The following is a 13,302-nucleotide window of genomic DNA, read 5'->3' as shown; positions in this document are numbered from 1 at the left end:
CCCAACCAAAATGTGTAAAAATGGGAAAGCTATTGTGGGTCAATTTTTGGTGTTTTTTTATCAAATTTTTCCTAAATATTGGAAAGAGAACTATTATAAGGAATCTGCTACTAGTACTCTTAGAAGTAAATGATGGCAATGCATAAGCGACGACGATGAGTTAGGCATGCAAGAAAGGGTAATGCTTGGGAGAAGCATTTTTTCCGGAATTCATCCCGAAAAAGTGCTTCTCCATGCCATGAAGAAGCACTGCTCGCAAGAAAAGCCTCGATTTGATGATGGGCTCATTCGATTTTGTTTTTGGGTATGTGACAGGGCTGATGTGGAGCCAGGGGACTAGATACAGAACTGATTTGACAATATTTGATGGTAAGGCAATGATTATTTGGAGATAGTACACGTGGCATATCATGATTGGACCAATTGACTTTTTTTTTTTAACCGCAACAGCTACTAACAGAAATAAAAAACGCTACAACTCTTTTTAGTATCTTTCTAAAGTTTTATGCTGATATTACAACTTGTTTTTAATAAAGAAAAATTACAGATTAATTTTTCTTTCTTATTTTTATTAAAAAATACAGTGTCATGTCAGTATAAAATGACCTCATAAGAAGACTAAAAGGAGCTCTAACATTCGTCAGCAGAAATGGATGTATCAGAAAGTATAAGGACTAATTTTATCACTTATAAAAACCAGAGAGCGAAAAACTATCGAATTTTTGAGAGCTCCACTAGCATGCTCCAGAGATTCACTCTTCTTCATTTTTTTACAGCAGAATTACATTACATAGCCATGAAAAAAATAAAAGGAAGATATCAAAATTTTCACTTTCTCTTACACTTTTTTTTTTTTGAGACTTTCTCTTACACTTTGGGTATACAATCAGTAAATATATATGTAAAACAATCAGAAAAAACTTGCAAACCTATATACTGTCAAGGACGCCACCTTTTTTTGGGCCAAGCAACGACACAACCTCACTGACAACCTATTTAGACACGAAAATTTTGAATCACCACACGAAAATCAAATCACAAGCAGCCCATGCAAGCTGAATGAAAATGCTGTTGCCGCCCACTATGAAATCTCCAATATTAACAACTCGCACACAGAAAGCCCATTCGTCAACGCCCTACGTACCATTTTGTTTTTGCTGAATTTCATTCCCTACCTATCTGTTTCAGAAATTAGTGCTTTTCATATCTTTTCAGTTGGAATTCCCTTCTCATTTCTCAAGGCCTGGGCCATTGAAGAACTTCTTGTTCAGTTGGGGAGCCAGGAACAAAGGGTACAAAACCCCGGCCGCCAAAAACAGGTCGCATGAAGGCATCATCAAATTTTCGCCAATAATGGTGGACAGTGTGAGAAGGAGTGCTCAGAAGCATTCGTAAACTGGTTGGGCGGCCCACGTGTTGGCTGCCCTTGTCAGCCTCCGAATCATGTCCATTGCTTAGAAGTGGCACAGTGAAGGATTTAGGAGAAGATGGTTCCGATGACGTCATGCTTGTGCCGAGTTTTGATTGAGGAAGCAAGATCCTCACTAGTGGTTTAGTCATCAATCCAAACACCTGCGCAGATCCATAGATAAGAAAATAAATCTCGAATGAAATCCAGTTTCTCGTGGCTTTCACCATTTGCCAACCTATTTCCAAGGAGCTCAATCCAACCTCAAAGCATTTCTTTAACGACAAAATTTTCCTTCAAACTGAGTGACGGTCTATAAATTTGTCATGTGTATATTAGCACATGAGAAGCATATAACTTTTTTAATAGTTCAATTTATAAATTGGGTTAGAGGAAATTTCTTTAATAGTATATGCGTGGTTGAAGTTGGCGAACGACAGTTCTAACTTTAAAGTCTGTTGGGCAAGTAAACTACCAAGTGCCACAGCCAGGTTGGTCCAGGCATGTTTTAGACCGGACATGTGAGGGCTTGATTAAGGTTGCCTGCTGGTTTCTATGGAGAGATAAGGTGATGTCTTACCACTGTGCTGAAAAGAACAACTGTAATGGTACTCGTGATCATGATTGCATTCCCATGCAAGTGAGTATGGCCTAACCGAGTAAACTGCATGCATAAAATAAAGAGCTCATCATCATCATCATAATATATTAGGTGGTAATCCAAAGCAACAGCAAATAGAAAAGGAAACTGATTGATATTTCACCTGATTATAAGCAAGTGCCATAGAAACAGCACCACGCATAAGACCAGCCCACCAAATTGTTACCTGCAAAACAAAAGCCATGGGGACATCAGACATGCAATTCATCAAAAGCATTAAGACCATAAACGCAAGATTGCGAAAAGATCATACTTGTTGCTTTAAGGTGACTTTCTCATATGGAGAATTCTTTGTCAAGTTGGATAAGAAGGATAAGGGGAAAACGAAGGCCGCTCTTCCAACCAAAATCAGTCCCAGCAGAATTGAACTCACCCCAACAGATTTTCCAGGGCTGAGGAAAAAGATAAACAAAAACAAAGCAAAGTTACTCTTACATTTACCAGAAGGTAACACACTGACATTCCACTTATAGTCTACAACCAAGGAAGGTGTTTTCATAGCAGCTAATCTCCTTCATATGTATTAACCTTTTTACCTATCGCTTACAACTCTCCACTTCTCAATATCCAAGGCATCCATGCCAACATAAAGGAATATAAAGATCTCAGCAACAAATGACAACGTGGCAAAAGCATGCCTGCAATAATTGATGAAGAGAACTGAAACTTAGTTACAGTATAGCTAAGCTGGGATTTTCCTAAATGAAAACAAAATTAACAAGAATAATGCATGCCACTTGCTAATAATAACATTTTTTTTAGCTGGATTAAACATACTTCGTAGTCACTCTTGAACTTTCAGTCACGTTATGCCATGTGTAGTGAGACATAACAATTCCACAAAAGAATACGGTGAGAATTGCACTTAAATAAAATAGCTGCAAGATAAATAAAGTATTGATCCTGGTTAGACCATCAGATTCCTTCTTATTGTAAGAAAGAAAAATGCAACAATAAGTGGTGGAAAAACTTACTTCAGCTAGCATATATGAAAGGTAAGCCATGAGTATCATAAGAGCAACCTCACGATCTGTAGAGTGCCTGTTTTATTATTTGAAAAAAGAAAAGAAATAAACATATGAAAGCACTATCTAAAAATACTATGAATATCCCGTCGTCATTTTAACTTGGCAAATAACAGCTTGAGGTCTATTTCAAAACGATAATAGCAGACTCCTATATCTCATTACATAAAACAGCAGATCAGCTGCAGATGAAGAGCAAACAAGTGAGTGTAATTCAAACAAGTGAGTGTAATTCACTTGCAGACGCACTGCTGTCGCTGGAACTCCCAGCTCCAATAAAAGAACAAACAGTTATTTCCACAAGAAGAAAAAAAACAAACCTGCCAAAATAGAGCTTTTTAATCATGTATGCACTAAGCAGTCCAGCCTGCAAGAGTTCAACAAAATGTCATTCAATTATATACAATCACAAGAGAGCACATGTGGTCAGAGAGAGAGAGACTTACTAAAAATCCCAGCATGGTGCTTGTGATAAATAAATACAAAAAGTTTCCAATAAACTGCAAAGCAATGCTTGAGTTGAAGTGAGACAGGTCAAAGCTCTGGATTGCATTGAAAAGCACCACTGATGTGGCATCATTTACTACGCCTTCTCCGAAAACGAGGCTGTATAGCAAAGGTGTCTCGTCCTGATTGAGCACCTGTACAAACAGAATGGATTGTTTCTTAAGCATCTTTTTTGTAAGTTGTTATAGGACCACAAGCAGCTTCACTGCCATTTATACCTGCAAGGTGCAAACAGAATCTGTTGCAGAAAATATCGCTCCAATTGCTGCAATCAATTGAATGAGTAAGTAAATAGGAAGGAAAGCTATATATGCTGAGAGAAAACAGAATGAAGAACAGTTCGTACACACAAAGAGTAATAATGACTATACCGAGAAAATCTCCTATCTTGAGGGGACCGATATTCATTTTCTGGAAAAAGTGTATAGCACCTACGCCAAAAAAAAAAAAAAAAAAAAAAATCATGAATATACCGTATAAACAGGGTTAGAATTCTGCACTTATCAACCATTCTTCATAATTAGAACGTGGGAAATGCAAGTGATGAAGCACACTTAGTGCTACTTGTTACTTGAACTCCAATCTCAGGAATGGTGACAACTGCATTTCTGTTCAGGAGTAATGATATTGAGCTGCTATACAACTACCACCGGAATGATGTGGTAATGAAAATCAATCATTAATTCTTTTCTTTTACAAGTATTGATCAAAGGGTTAATTATCACTGTCATATCATCAAGTTGTATAACAGTCGTATAACAGTTTACTAAAGCATTACTCTTTTGTCTGTGGTCACTTGGTGAATCAATGTGTTTTCAATCAACAGTGACTTCAGAACCTGAGAATGAGTTTGATTGTCTCCATTCAATTGGTTTTATCATGTTACTGAGTGTACCTAATGATATGATGGCAAAGGATATCAGAGTACCAACTGCACCAAACAGCATTATTGTCATGAAGTTGCGAAAAAATTGCTTCTTCTTCACCTGGAACCTGGTGAGGAAAAAGAAGAGAGAGATCAGTCACAATAACAGCTCTCTGTATCCAACCAGTTAACAAGATCTTCTTCTCTGTTTTTCATTTTTCCTAAATGCTTTTCTCGTGAGAGTTAAGAACGTTTCCTGCTTCCACCAATTCACTCTTATCAAAATTTGCGGATGAAAAATAAAAATTTGTCGACCCCATTGAGCGATTGGCAACCAACATCTACGAAAGCACTTCATAGTTCCTAGAATCACATTGAGAATCAAATTGCAAATCCTAACCCTTAATCACACTGGCCGTTACAAAGTCACACTAATAAAACACCAAACAACCAAGAAAACAAACCCACAGTACTAACAACAAAGATTTGAATCCTAGATAACCAATCTCAGAGAATACCAAACTTACCCGGCATTGAAAATGATCGGCGGAAGAAGATAAATAAAGAAAAGATCTTCACTAAATACTAGCAAATGCGAGCTTTTTCCTCCGGTAGTGAGCAGTATAACAATTCCGGTACACAAACCCTGCCATCAAATTCAAATTCACTCACAGACACAGATACACACGCCCACGTCCACGGTACATATAACCACGCATCGATGCATATATACATATACACACATACTTACAATAGCAAGAGCAGTAATGGACTCGTTCATCCAGCGATTCTCCTCCAACAAGTGGCCAATGAGGATGCAAGCGCAGAGAAGCGCGACGAAGAGATTCATGGAGACCACCGACGCGTGATCGGAGGTCGTCACCATCCCCAATTTCCCGAAGAAACCGTCCACTACCATAGCAGCAGTACGTAGTAGTAGTATAAGCCAATCCAATTCACAATGATAAATATCAAGAAGACGAAGAATAAGAATAAGGACAATATTCTCAGTTCAGAGTCAATTTTCCAATTCAAAACGCTCGGCCTTCTGATCTCTCAGCTGGCATTCCAAGCGAACTCTACCAAATGAAACAAAAGGTCAGGATATTGAAAAGCAAAGAGAAAACATTTACAAAAAAAAAAAAAAAAAAAATGCGTAGAAATTTTCTTCTCCTTTCCTGCGTTTTCTCATTAACCAAACAGAGAGTGATTTCATTTCCAAAAAGAAATAAATCTCGGAACTATATAGCAGCTCAGTTTTTTGCACTACGAACAAAAAAAGAAATGAACTAATTTTTAGATTCGAAAATTGAAGAAAACCGACATCAACTCCTCCGTTTGAGCAATAAGTCCATAACGCTGATTTAAGCAAATCTAGGAAGAGAAAATATCGGAGCTTTAAAATTGGAGAGAGAGAGAGAGAGAGAGAGAGAGAGTTTACAGGTCGGACAGTGGGAGAGTCGAGAGCGACTGATGTGGGAAGTGAGAGGCCGCGGAATATATTTATATACACAGGGAAGAAGTCAGAGGTTGCAAGAGATCGACTCGACCGTTGATTGAGGGCGGTGAGAGTCACTGATGACAGAAGCAACGGCTGTGATAATCTAGGACTGTAGTACACAGTGTATGGGATAGTTGAGTTTTGAAAGTAAATGGAGGCAGAGAGAGTGGAAAGAAAAGCGAGGAGCAGCGGTATGATTGTGTCGTCTAAAGAGTCGCAAAGAGAGTACATTTATGGTAACGTTTTGGCTTTTGATTTCTTTCTCTTTTTGTTTCGCGGGTCAAAAACTTGGAATTACAAGCGGAAGTTTCCTTGTATTCCTTCTCTTTTTTATTGGTGTTTGACAAAATAAATTACTGAATTACTCAACCAAAAGAAAAAGTATAAAATTTGAATTTGTGCACAAAAAAAAATGTTGACTAGTTAAATTAAATTTTCGTTAACTTGCCCTCCAAGTATACCCATTTGTAATACACTCATAGGTTCGTTCATCTACGGTGGGAATTTTGGGAGGTGAGCATTTGTCATTTTTTGAGCAGGCCATATTTGTATTCTCTCTCTTTGTTGTTTTGTCTTGTACTAATTTATTTAATATTGTTCTTCTCTCTCTCTTCTTAATATTCTTGTAACGATGAGAGAGGGTACACATTTATTTTTTCTCATCTTTTATCTTCTTCTTTTTTAATTTATTATTAAATTTGTGAGTCTCCACATATTCAGTAATAATTTGCTCATTTCTTGTAAGAGGATGAACAAAAGATAAGGAGGGAATGACATATTTCTCCTCTATGTTGACCTAGAGTTTGATCTCTATTCAAATTTTATTAATGTTGTTGGCAAATCTTAAATGCAATATTACTTTTACCTCATGTTGTTAAGGTAGTAATGTCAATCAATATAATGTTTGTATCTTTTTCTTTTAATAATAATTAATTCAAGAGTTAATTGGCAATGCCATGTACATCATCAGCAAATAGGATAAAAATTGGATTAAACATATAATTTCTAGCATTTTTCAAATAGTAATGTTATATATATTCCACCGCCATCTCATTATGTTGACATGACATTATCAATTCACCCTTAAATCAACAATTCTTAAAAAGAAAAGAAAAGAACAAATGGTGGATTGCTAATGTCAGTATAGTAAGATAGTGGTGTGATACTATATATATAATACTACTCTTTCTCAAACGGAAAAGAGTAATTAATGTTACAAACTATACTTTTATTTCATCGCTATCTACTATGCTGATGTGTCAATATCAATTAGCCATTGAATTATTATTTTCAAATTATATACGAGATAAAATGTGGTTTCTAATTTCACTCAAATGGCAAAACATTTTCCCATTGATATTCAAAATTGGTTTTTTTTTTTTTTTTTTTTTTTGGGGGGGGGGGGGGGGGGGGGGGTGGGAGGGGTTTGCTATTGCTAATTTTCCTGTAAAGATGATTTTGCCTCCATGCAATCAAATAAAGCAACCTGTAATTTTAACCTTTTTTTTTTTTTTTTAAAGAAAAAAAGAAAAGAAGGGCTTGTAATTTTCTCCATTTCCAAGCATCTTCCCGGCGGGGCCCCCTATTTTAATGCAGGGGACATATTACAACACGATGTCCATATGCAATGGCGCACCTCGATCGATGATCTGTCACATCCTTGCCACTGTCCCAACCATACTGATTTTTATGAAGTTTCCAAACGACTATGAGCATTACGTAGCCCAAAAAGAAAGCTATAAGCTATAAGCTATAAGCTAGCCCCATATGAAAGAGACTGCATGCATTTACATCTTCTAGTGGTGGTTGTCACATCGTTGCCATAGCGATATAAAACTTATAAAAGCAGCCCAAACAAAGCGGGTATGCATTAGAACCAAAGGACCGCCAGTATATATGAGTGAATATAATTGATTGAGGGGAACAAAGGTTGGCAAAAGATCGAGGGAACATAGTTAGTGCGGCTACGTAATTTGGAATCCCAGTATATATGTATTCGAGCAAAAGTATGATTTTTGATGATTTAATTTCAAGTCGATACATCTCCTTCTGTCCATCACCTAAAACATTCGATTACTATTTGAATTTTTTCAACCTAGCTACCCTGCTATGTTTAATTTCCTCCTAGCCTTAAAAGCAATGCACGGAATCTTTATATACATATTGTAATACTTCAGTTTCATATCAGAAAAAGATGAATAGCTCATATAAAATAAATGGTTTATAAAGATACTCATGGGTGTTAAGTGTCACATTATCTAGTTACTAGATGAAACTGAGCTTTATAAAGAATTCTAGAAAAATTTCAAGTTGACTAGTCATTTTGGAGTACTAATAGCGCATATATGGCTAACACTTTTTCCTAAATCGTTACAAATAGTATCAGTTCAAAGGCTATAAGGTTCTGTAGATTCGTAGGAGCCAGAGCGTTAGGTTAGACTTAATTAGTAGGAAAATGGTATCAGAGTCATTGCCCAGCCTGAGATGGGGAAGCATGCACAAGGCCATGATCGAGGATTGCCAGCGGGCACTTGTTGGGACGCTAAGAATCGGGAGATCCTATGAGGGTCGCCAGCGGGGACGCTGGGTGTAACGACCCACCCCCAATGACACAATATTGTTCGTTTTTGGCTTCTCAAGTCAGACTTCCCAGGAGATCACCCATCCTGGGATTGCTCTCGCAGAAGCACGCTTAGCTGCGGAGTTCTGATAGGTTCATTGCCATTACGGCTTTAAAACGCGTTATATCATAAATGGTGCATTTATACATATAAGCACATCCTCATTCTCAGACGATGTGGGACGTCACACTGGGTCCCAAAAGGAGGTGATTGTGAAGTCCCACATCGCCTGGGAATATGGACTTGCTTATTTGTATAAACGCACAATTCTTGACACAACGCGTTTTAAAGCTGTGATGGCTATGAATCTATCAAAACTCTGCAGTTAAACGTGATCATGTTAGAGTAGTATCAGGATGGGTGATCTCTTGGAAAGTCTGGTTAGGAGGAGCCCAAAACGAATAATATTGTATTGTTTGGGGTGGGTTATTACACATATAAAGAATGAGAATATTTAATTAAAATGTTAGATAAATAATGGAACCAGGGTTTGGACTTATGATCTGTGGTTTTAATATCATGTTAAATCATCATTTATCCCAAAAGCTTAAGCTCATAGAAATGATAAATGTAATCGTTTAATCAATACTTTAACACTACTCTCATATAATAATTCGCATGTGGGTATGCAATTTCAAATATTTAATCAAATATTTTCTTTATATTTTGAGTTCATGAAATTGTCTTTTTTGTTTTGCATTGTTTTCTAGACAAAAGTTTTTGCCAAATTGGATTGAAGAAATTTCATCCAACCTAATTTATTAAAAGAAATGTTCTTTTTTTTTTTTTTTTTTTTGCCTTATCCCATAATAATCAACTGACGTGACATATTCAAACCACCCTTGAATTTTAATTTTTTTTTTAATTAAAATTAATCTAAGGGCGAATTGAACATATCACATCAATTAAATATGCTAAAAAAATATTAAAAATTATACAAAATAATATTTATCGTCTATTAAACTACTACATATCTAAAATGTAAAGTGCAGTGCATGTACTCAAAATGCTAATCTTAGATTCCTAATTAATGATAAACTTTATCCTAGCTTAATTATTCACTAATTTGGTCAATGGTCTCTTGGTCGCTGTCCTGAAATTTTAATACTAATTGTTCACGTCAAATTAATGACAAAAAGGCTTAAGTCATCATCAAAAAAGACTAACCAATTAAATTCCATGCTAGGCCGACCTTTACGTAAGTGCAAACGTACGTGAAGATATATACATTACAAAAGTTTCTGAACACCACTACTACCACTTTCTCGTGTATAATCTGAAAAGTTCTCCACCAATTGGATCACTCCTCACATTTTAATGCAGAATATTTGTCCATGTCTAGGGATGTAATCGAGCCGAGCCGAGTCGAGTTTGAAGATTTCAAGACTGGCTCATTTATGAGTCGAGCCTAAATAGTCGAGCTTGAATTCGAGCCGAGCTATAAATTGCATGTTCAAGCTCGGCTCGTTTAAAACTCGGGCGAGCTCGAGCTCAAGCTCGAGTTCGTTGAAAATGACATTCGAGTCGAGCCGGGTTACTGGACAAGCTCGGCTCAATTAGAGCTCGATGTAGACTATTAAATTTTTCAATGAATAATCAAAGCAGAATTCAAGCCCAAGTTTATGAACAACCTCTATGCATTTATTAATAACAAAAATATATAATATGTAACTATATAAGGCATATTATAAAATATAGTACATAACTATAGTTTATAAGTAACAAATTAACAATATGTTATTATATATAAGTAGAGAGTATAAACTATGGTATATGTATAACGTGAACAAATAGTAAGTCTAATATATTCTATATAACTAAGTAACTAAAATATAAGTATAATATATTACTATTGTTAATCATGTGTGATGTGATATATGTGTTTATATATATATATATGGTAACTATTTAATATTGTTATATTGTTATATACTAACTATTAATAACTTAATATGTTAATTTAACATACTAAATATTGTTATCAAAGTATTATAATTAATATGTAATACTATATATATTATACTATATTTACTATTTACTAATATATATGTAAGATATGAACGAGCTAACGAGTTGAACTAACGAACCGGGCGAGCGATCCGGTCGAGCTTTAAACGAGCTGAGCTCGCAAGCCCCTATCAAGTTTTGTCGAGCGAGTTGGGTATGTATCACTTACTAATCGAGCGGGTTTCTACAGTAACGATCGAGTTTCTACAGTATCGAGCTCGAATTCGGATCGGGCTAAACCGAGCGGGTATCGAGCGGCCTGTCGAACGGACTGGTTTATTTACAACCCTATCCATGTCAATTGTCAAATAAGCAAATTAATGACATTAACGGCTTAAGTCATCGCCCAAAGCAGGGCGGAGACAATTTTTACAATGAGGCACTTGCATTTATGCCATGCCCAAGCCCCAAAATACATCCGTCCCTAACCCAAAGACTAATGAACAATGTTAAATTTATAACACTAACATAACATTCACACAACAACTCCTCACATAGAGGTAAACCCTACACACTGGAGCCCACCCTCATGTGAAGGGTTGTTATGTTAGTGTTGTGTATTAATCTAATCCCAAGACTAATAAACCAGTATACCATTTACATGCCACGCGTCTTTACATCGTGAGTGCAAGCATAACCATGGTTCATATTACTCAAAAAAAAAAAAAAATTGTTAGATATCCTTGGATATTTTTTTTTTTTTTTTTTTTTTTTAAATAATGATGAATTCAACGGTTAATTGAGACTGTCACACTAGTATTATGGGATAAAAATGTAATTTTTAGCTTTACTTTTTTTAGAATGAGAAATGTTAAAAATCATATTTTTATCCTACAGCTATCGAGTAATGCTAGAAACCATTTTTTTGTCATCTTTTTATCCTCCTAAAGTTGATATGACTTTTAAAATCACAATTGAATCAAAATCTAATAGTGATCCATCTCAAATCTAATTGTGATTTTAAAAGCCACATTAACTTTGAGAGGATAAAAAGATGACAAAAAAATGGTTCTTAACATTACTCACAATGCTGATGTGGCAATCTCAACCAATTTTCATTTATTTTTATTTTTTTAAAAAAATGACTAATTCAACGATTGGTTAGGACTGACACATCGGTATTATAAGATAAAAATTAATGTAATTTTTAACATTATTGTTTTAAAATGAAAAATAATATAGACTACATTTTTATCTTAATGTCGATTGACAGTTGGCACTAATCTTTAAAATTTATTTATTTTTTAAACTAAAATTAATCTAACAATTAATTAGGACCTTCATGTCAAGATTTCGAGTTACTTCCTCAATAATTTAGAAAGTTCTCCCACGAACTTGATGATACACAGAACTCTTCAACGATAAAAGTAGAATCTCGAGGCATCATAGAATAGTATATGCAAATTAAACTTTGACACGGGACCCTCCTTTGCCCGAGTCCCCCACGCTGGAAGCATCGCTGAATCAATGTTTCCCACTTTCATTGGATGTTCGTTGGTGGGTGGGGCAGTACGGCCCTGATCATATTTATTTATTTTTTTTTAGAAAAAAAAAAAAAAAAAAAAAAAACTGTTTGCTTTATGGGAAATTTAATATTCTGGGTTTAGAATGGTACGGAATTGTGGGGTACGTGGCTTTTCATTACAAAAGAGAGCACTCTGGGTGCATGTTTTGGGCAGCAAGCCATGATGACTGACTTGCTTAATCCCGACAAAGGCTTGTTAATTTTATATGCATATTGGAGGATTGAATGATGTGCATGCTGATCGATGGTCCATATGATCGGAGATCTCCCATGCCACGTGGCTACGTGGATTGCCTAGGTTAATTAAACTAAAATATGGTTACTTAATTTTGTTTGCTAAGCCCCCCCTCCCCTCGCGTGGATGTCGTATGATGATAGTGTCGATCAATTCTGGCTAGCTTCGGCATTGATATGTTCACGTTTGGTTGCGTGATCATGAACGGGTGTGTCAGAAAGTGTTCTTACTCTTCTGGAATTTCGATGGCACTATAGTTGTCCAATAGTAGAAAGAATCATCATTTCGGGTAAGAGATATATATGGTGTCTCAACAATCTCGCGTAGGGTCTGGTAGGGAGTGTATGTGTAAGAGACATAGCGCTTAACGGGTCAATTTTTTGGCTATAGATTCTCTCATGTTCAGTTGAATTAGAGAGTATTCAGGTTAGTTCCTTGTTCAAAACAGTTAAAAAGACAATTTTATCCTTAAAATAAAAGGAATCGGATGCTCTTCAGTTTAACCGAACTGGACAAGGTCCTTGTCTAATTTTTTGAAGGCTCGTAGAGAATGACTTTTTGTCTCAACAATCTCTCCCTAGCTCACATTAAATACTTCATATATAATTTCATTTGAGAAAGTCTATAACAAGTATGTTACTGAATTAGGTATTTAAGGCGGAATTGTAAGAAATAAAGAAAGAAAATGAGTGAATTATATAACAGAAATACTGATTACACCCTTACAGATCAATTCGAGCTTGATCTAATTAAACTTCTCTAGAATTATAATTGTTAAGCTAGTTGTACTAATGAGAATACAATCGACTGAATAAATGAAAATACAAAATAAATTGGATCTTTTATTCTATAGCCCACTTGTATGCCAGCTCAGTCCAAGTGGTTAGCTCAATAGCTTTGGCAACTCATTTAGTTATAACAAACTAACAAAGCCCATGTGACTGAAT

The 13,302-nt window shown here is 35.8% G+C and overlaps 1 protein-coding gene across 2 annotated transcripts; it reads right to left on the bottom strand.

Moving 5' to 3' along the window:
• Positions 1-719: 719 nt before the first annotated feature.
• LOC133881341 (sodium/hydrogen exchanger 1-like) lies at positions 720-6,065 on the bottom strand. Of its 2 annotated transcripts, none has more exons than XM_062320265.1 (15): positions 5,908-6,065; positions 5,218-5,545; positions 4,994-5,112; positions 4,497-4,594; positions 3,973-4,032; positions 3,820-3,866; positions 3,541-3,735; positions 3,415-3,461; positions 3,044-3,110; positions 2,847-2,947; positions 2,606-2,707; positions 2,323-2,461; positions 2,173-2,235; positions 1,989-2,072; positions 720-1,572 (listed from the first exon to the last, which is right to left on the bottom strand). In XM_062320265.1, the coding sequence occupies exons 2-15, from the start codon at positions 5,383-5,385 to the stop codon at positions 1,237-1,239; spliced, it is 1,626 nt and encodes a 541-aa protein (XP_062176249.1). In that variant the 5' UTR covers positions 5,386-5,545; positions 5,908-6,065; the 3' UTR covers positions 720-1,236. The 2 variants fall into 2 exon arrangements, with proteins under 2 accessions (XP_062176249.1, XP_062176255.1); XM_062320271.1 differs by lacking the exon at positions 5,908-6,065 and adding an exon at positions 5,791-5,820.
• Positions 6,066-13,302: the final 7,237 nt, after the last annotated feature.

This window comes from Alnus glutinosa, chromosome 1 (genome assembly GCF_958979055.1).
Source record: "Alnus glutinosa chromosome 1, dhAlnGlut1.1, whole genome shotgun sequence".
NCBI lineage: Eukaryota > Viridiplantae > Streptophyta > Magnoliopsida > Fagales > Betulaceae > Alnus > Alnus glutinosa.
The sequence above is the reverse complement of the archived record's forward strand: the minus strand, read 5'-3'. Positions and strand labels throughout refer to the sequence as shown.

What these genes read in the sequence shown, in the direction of transcription:
- LOC133881341 (XM_062320265.1), bottom strand. Translation starts at nt 5,385, where the DNA reads ATGGTAGTGGACGGTTTCTTCGGGAAATTGGGGATGGTGACGACCTCC. An exon ending in AAAAAGCTCTATTTTGGCAG is followed by an intron (nt 3,111 to 3,414) that starts GTTTGTTTTTTT and finishes ATAATAAAACAG; the next exon opens with GCACTCTACAGATCGTGAGG. An exon ending in AAGTCACCTTAAAGCAACAA is followed by an intron (nt 2,236 to 2,322) that starts GTATGATCTTTT and finishes TTTGTTTTGCAG; the next exon opens with GTAACAATTTGGTGGGCTGG.